Source organism: Micropterus dolomieu, linkage group LG01 (genome assembly GCF_021292245.1).
Source record: "Micropterus dolomieu isolate WLL.071019.BEF.003 ecotype Adirondacks linkage group LG01, ASM2129224v1, whole genome shotgun sequence".
Lineage (NCBI taxonomy): Eukaryota > Metazoa > Chordata > Actinopteri > Centrarchiformes > Centrarchidae > Micropterus > Micropterus dolomieu.
Window position 1 is genome coordinate 29,773,759 of NC_060150.1, and position 6,389 is coordinate 29,780,147.

Consider the following 6,389-nt stretch of genomic DNA (forward strand, 5'->3'; position numbering starts at 1 on the left):
GGGAGCCACGCAATTTATGCTGAACACCATTTTACATGAGTGGCCCCTGTGGATCGGCCTTTAAAGAGTGCTTACAGACTCATTTTGCACACAAGACTAAGAACTGTGGCTGTTTTTACTATAAACTAACCTCAAGTTATAGGGAAATTCATACATAAAAACTTTCACCTAAAAACTTTCACTTTGTTTTCTCCGATTGTCCAGCAAAGCAAAATGTTCGCCTTCACTTTCACACTCAGCTGCTAAAAGGAGCTCTCTGGCCAAAAAACATCACATCTCAACAACTCTGGTGTTATAGAAGATATTAATTTTAAGTGCATCAGACAAACATAATGGTTAAAGCACATAATACAACTAAATCTTTGTCTTTGTTTTGAGTCATAGTTAAGTCATACGTACCCAAATTTTATTTCAAACCCACAGACACACCTGAGGTGGAGCTCACTGTCCTTGTATCCTTCACTTCCTAAACTCATAAAAAAGGCTGGCTGGTTCCTGAACATCCTTTTTGTCTCCACAGGACCTCCGGGCACTGCCAAAACCCCATGATCCTCATCACTCCATCAGACCAGGCTGCAGCTCTGGGAGTAATGAAGGGTGACAGGAGCTACTGCAGACACCAAGTGAAAGAGAGCCGGGGCTGTATTTACACTACAGTAACAATCAGATATTATTTCCACCCAAAAAACAGTGTGAGTCTAATTTTGGTTAAATACCTTCACAGGTAGTAGCTCGGGACCGAGCCAGATTTATTTATGCAAGTAGAGAGGACAGAAAGGGTTTCCCCCCTGGCTCCACAAGCCTCTTATTTAACCAGTGAATACTATCTATTTATATCTCCAGAAAAATACAGTCACACTCACATAAAGCATCAGAGGCTCTCTTTCTCCTTTCTGTGGTGAACACAGGGAAGCTTTGTGCTGCCCCAAGGTTTTTCACAGTTCCTTGCTGAGTGTTGCCAAGGTCTTGTGCTCACAAGCTTAGACCAAGGATAAAGATGCATTAAGGGACATGTGTCCTTTTTTCTCTTGCATGGGAATGAAAACCAGGCAGAGTTTGTTGGAAGAAAGGAAAACTGTGCTGCACTGTGCGTGGCATGGTGCTTCTTCTTAGTAAAATATCCATTTTGTCCAAACTCCTGCTCAACTGGCCCCATGTAACCTGGAAAGAGCTCCTGTTAGACATAATAGCTCCTTTAATTATGCATCAAAATACAAAATACACAGGTGCTAGTTTGAAAATAAGTAAGGACAGTGCTCCACATTTCTACAAGCTATGACCACAGTGTTAAACTTTTCTCTCAAGACAACTTTTCCACCAACGTGTAGAAAACAAAAAAAACTAACTCATCCAAATAATTTATATTACATCCAAGTGGGCCATTTCCACATTTCATGCACATACTGAACATGAAGCAAATTAGCAATAAAGCTCCCATCCTCTGTACATTTAAGTAATCCTCGAAGCTCTCTTGCACGTTTTCATACTGCAGGCCATTTCCATTGGTCTGAATCAAGGGATGAGTTCTTACTTTGTTGCACGTATCAGCTGATTAAGTTATAGGTTATAGCCATAAATCTCACGTAGGACAAGACGATCCTCAGGTATATATTGTTGGTGTGCAAACATTGTATGAAACTACACTTCCAAAAAGGTCTCACAAGTTTGTGTGGCCTGCAAAGACTGACTGCTGTGCTCTCACACACCGCCATGAGATCCAAGTTTGGGGTAAAACAGCTCCAGGGTTCAAAATGACTCCCCAAAACAAACAGAATGTGAAAATGCCCCAGGTTGTTTTGATATCACAGACTCTTCACTTACCTTGAAGACAAACATCTCTCTCCTCAGTATGGCGAGGGTGTTGAAGCCTCCGTCACAGATGTTGGGTTTAGCGTTGGGGTGGGATGGTCTGTCTCCTGGGGGTAGCCTCGGAGGTCGCGTCTGCCTGTCTGGCTTGCGGGGGTCTGAAGGAGGATGGGAGCGGGGAGGGGGCACCGTCGGCAAAGGCTTGGTGGGCTGGGGAAGCTTATCAGGAGGCCCTGGAGGAAGTCAGAGGAAAATATCTCACATATATATATATGCAACAATTACACATACCATTTGTTACCACAAATTCGATCTTTTTTGACTACATTTTGACTACATTTTTTGGATAGTGGTTTAATTTGGGCCAAATTCTGATGTTCTGATCAACAAATAACACACACAACACATAGAAGCAGATCACTGCACGAGGTATTAAACATGCATCAGAGTTATTTACGAGTTTAAACTCTCCGGCAGATACTGTATACAAATCTTTTAAAAGGGATAGGGTGACATCTTGCGAAACATGCTCGTTTATTGAGCGTTTGATGAAAAGATTGATACCACTTTCATGGCTGTATGCTAAATATGAAGCTGCAGCAGATGGTTAGCTTAGCTTAGCACAAAGACTCAAAACAGAGAGAAAGAGGTAGCCTGGGTCTGTCCAAAAGTAACAAAGTCCGCCTACCAGCACCTCTAAAGATCACTAATTAAAGGGAGAGTAAGTGATTCTGCAAAAAGATTGTTGATATTTGAACTCAACTGCCAAACAAACTCACACCTCCCTTTAGTACTCTCTCAGAAGCTCCGCCCCCTAAATTGCAAACTTCTGAGGTTTCCTCAGCATTGAAACGTCTTTACCGTTGCCTGGTCATATAACTTTATTCTCTGTTTATACTCTTCAGACCTTTTCCCTTTTTTTCTGTTTATCGGCCATCTCTCCTTCTTCACAGTGCCTGGAGCCCAGCACGTTCGAATGTACCGGTGTATAGAACTCTCTCTCCCCCTGCTCCTGTGCACGAGCATTAACTGTTGCTGATTGGCTGGAACAATACTGTGGGCAAGGTCCACACCACTTTCTTTGTTTTACGTTTACAGAGCCAGGGATGTAGGAAAACCAGGGTTTTTTTCAGCGCACACATAAAACGGAGAGCGAGCACACACTGAGGAAATATTCACCAAATTTAACAAAAACAAATGTATTGGACTACAATCACTTACTTCCTTTAACTAGGGCGGGGCAATAACACAATATCAGTAATTATTGCAATATAATTTTCCTCAATAACAACTTAACAGATAAATACAATAGTGAGGACAATACTTCAAAAAGTCACTGCTACCAGCCAAACATGTCACACTATCTAACATTTTGCTTTACATACGAAAACAAACAAAATATGTGTTCATTAGTAAACACTCGTGCTGATATGAGGATTTTGTTCCCCCTTAGATAGAACCAGGCTAGTTGTTTCCCCATTTCCAGTCTTGCTAGTCCAGTCTATGCTAAGCTAACCAGCTGTTGCCTCTAGTTTAATATTTACTTTACATAACTTCTCATCATGTCTAACTATTCCTTCAAAAGTGTACTGGACAAAGTAGACTTAGTATTTTTAATTTCAGGCTCTCCTAATTGCCCTAAGAGGGGTGGGACGTAATGAGCAGGAAAACTTGTTCATATAGGCAAAACTTAAAAGATAGTTAAGGATGCAAAAAAGTATGCAAATTTAGTCTGAACTACTTCACATTTACTGTGCCAATTACAACCAACCAGCCGTTGTAACTAAAACTACAATGGCAAAGGAGGAGGTAAGAAGTGAAGAGGAAATTTAGCAACAAGGAGTTGAAGACAAAATAGAGGGAACACATGAGAGACAAAGGAGACGATAGAAAAACAATTTGAGGCCTTGCGAAAATCAGTGGGTGGAGATCAACACTGCCAAGTTTAGGGATTCAGCTCACCAAGGCATATGATATGCTGAAATGAATAAAACAGAAAATCAAAAGCATAAGGAATAAAAATGTATATACTATAGAGATGAAACTAAAATCTCCTCCCAAACTGAGGTGCAGACATGCCTCGGTGTCTTTTCACATTCATGATTTACACGAGCGAAGGAGAGCGAGAGACATACAGAGGAAAAACAGAGGGAGGAGAGTGGTAGAGGGAGGGCAAGCAAGTGGATTGTGTGTATGAATAATTGAGCACATGACGACACATGAATAACACTGTGTAACTGTGAAAACGAGGATGTGAGTTGCCATGTGTTGATTGGGGCCAACAGATGCAGGAATAGATGACTGCAATATGAAAGATGCAAATGTGACAAGCAACCCCGCACCCTCACACTCCCAGTCATGAAAAGTATCAATGCATAATGGCGGCATATATAAATAATGACCTTGAAAGCAACTGTAAGCATTCAGGAGCTGTGCATGAATGATTAAATGACTCGACAAATGATTTAAAAGTCAGAGAATGAAAAGAGGATTAAAGAACTGAAATAGCAACCAATCATTTAACGGACAGAGTCAATTTATAGTAAGCAATAAAAAAAAGAGAGAAAGAAAGATAAATCGTCAAACTAGTTGACACACAGCTGATCATGGAGATTAAGAGGTAGCGTTTCTCTGCAAGACGTCTCCCAGTCCACAGAACTGATCAGCGGGTCTGCGCGAGAGATTGCATCCACTGACTGAATTAAATCCCCTGAAATACATCCCAGATTAGTGGAGCCAAAGCACTGCAGTTATGTAAGCACTGGGAAGACCTGCAGTCTGATGGACATGAAGACAAACGGGCAAACGGGTACACACACAACAACATTACGGTCAACTCATGACAAGAAAATTATCGATGGCAGATTTGGGGCCTTTCAGTCTAACTCTAATTTTAGCCACTAACCCACTACATATTTTCCAAATGATCTGGAGATCTTCAGGTGGTGCCACATGTTAGACCAGTGGTTTCCTGTGTGCCATCAAGGGCCAGCCAATTACTACAGCAGCTCATTGCATTGATTAGTACACTTTAAACCAAAGAACAGGAATCTAATCAGTAGTGGTGTGATGAGACACGACGTAGGGTTTTTTAGAACTTTTCAATGCTGAATTATATGAAAATTTTGATCACTTTCCTGCATTCTGGTGAATTTTTCTACACCAATTTATAGTGGAAATATTGTTATTTATGTAAAGGGAAAGGCAAAATTCAGGTGGTAAGTGACAATTCAAAATCTAAAACTATAACAGTATACAGTAAGGCTATCAGGAATGAAAACACCTCTAATCAGGCAGAAATCTCACCAAAAATCCACACAAACTTCAGTACCGCCGATAAAGTGTAGCTTACGGTCCCTAACAGAGCAAGTTTGCACCTCAGTTTTCAGATGTTTATATTGGAAAACTCGACTAGTTATGTTACCACTCGTCACAACTGTCTGGACCCATAGTGTGAGGGGGGGGTTCAGATTCGCATCAGCTGGCCGAAGTTGATTCACTCCGTGATTTGTTTTCCACTGTGTGAGAAAAATTATTTGTGGTGTGAGAGCGTGTGAAAAATGTCAATTGCATGAGTCTCTTTAGGCAACTTTAAACCTGACGAGAAATCTCATCACAAACTCAGCTGGTACGGTGATTGGCTATAGTGGAAATCTGCCTACTCCTGAGCCATAATGGAACATAGATGGAAACCAATAGTCTAGACCAGGGGTAGCCAATACGGTACCTGCGAGCGCTTAGTCGCCCTAAGGGAGCCAATGAAAAAAAAAAACAGAATTAAGAATAAGTAAACTGGTAAAGCTTCGATATAAAAATATTATTTTTGAATTAATAATTAATGAACACTGCATACTACATTTTAAAAGCATCAATTTATTACATATGCGTTATTTATAACTTTGACCTTTAGTAAGTTTAGCTTTTCAAATTAATGACTATAGCCAGCTAGCTGAACTGTGTCCGCCTCAATATGATTGTTTTAGTCAACCAAGGGTCAGTGGTCATGGTGGTGGGCTAGTGAGCGTGTATAGGAAAAATTTTAAATGTCATCAAGTACTAACTTAACTCCTTTGAAGTTCTCACTCTTAAAGTTGGAGGGCTGCAACCTATCATATTTGTTATAATTTATCACCCCCCAAAACCTCCTGGAGGATTTTTATCAGAACTTCCTGAATTTTTATCTACTCTGGTTTTAAATTATGACAGAATTGTTCTTTGTGGCGATTTTAATATTCATGTTGATGACCCCAACAATGTTAATGCAACTGACTTTTTAAATATGGCCACTTCTTTTAACTTCAAACAACATGTCAAAGGGCAAACCCATAACCGTGGTCATACACTGGACTTGGTTTTTACCCTGGGTGTCAGCATTTCCTCTGTGGAATTAGTGGACATGACCATATCTGAGCACAGATGTATTGTTTTTAGCTGCGATTAGCCTGTTACTCATGCCGCCTCACCAAGCTCCGTGTGTTCTCGCAGCTTTAATGAACAAAGTGTTTCAAAGTTTTGCGCAGTCTTTCAGAGCCAAAGCCAACACCTGTCTGATTCCAACACCAACAATCTGGTCGATCACTTCA

At 40.7% G+C, this 6,389-nt stretch overlaps 1 protein-coding gene across 2 annotated transcripts in view; it reads right to left on the minus strand.

Moving 5' to 3' along the window:
- The window catches only part of LOC123979982 (matrix metalloproteinase-16-like), an 83,747-nt gene that overhangs the window by 21,634 nt on the left and 55,724 nt on the right, over nucleotides 1–6,389 (minus strand). For both annotated transcript variants that reach the window (XM_046064098.1, XM_046064103.1), the window contains one exon: nucleotides 1,822–2,039. In XM_046064098.1, coding sequence (XP_045920054.1) covers nucleotides 1,822–2,039 — 218 coding nt within the window. The remainder of the gene's footprint in view (nucleotides 1–1,821; nucleotides 2,040–6,389) is intronic.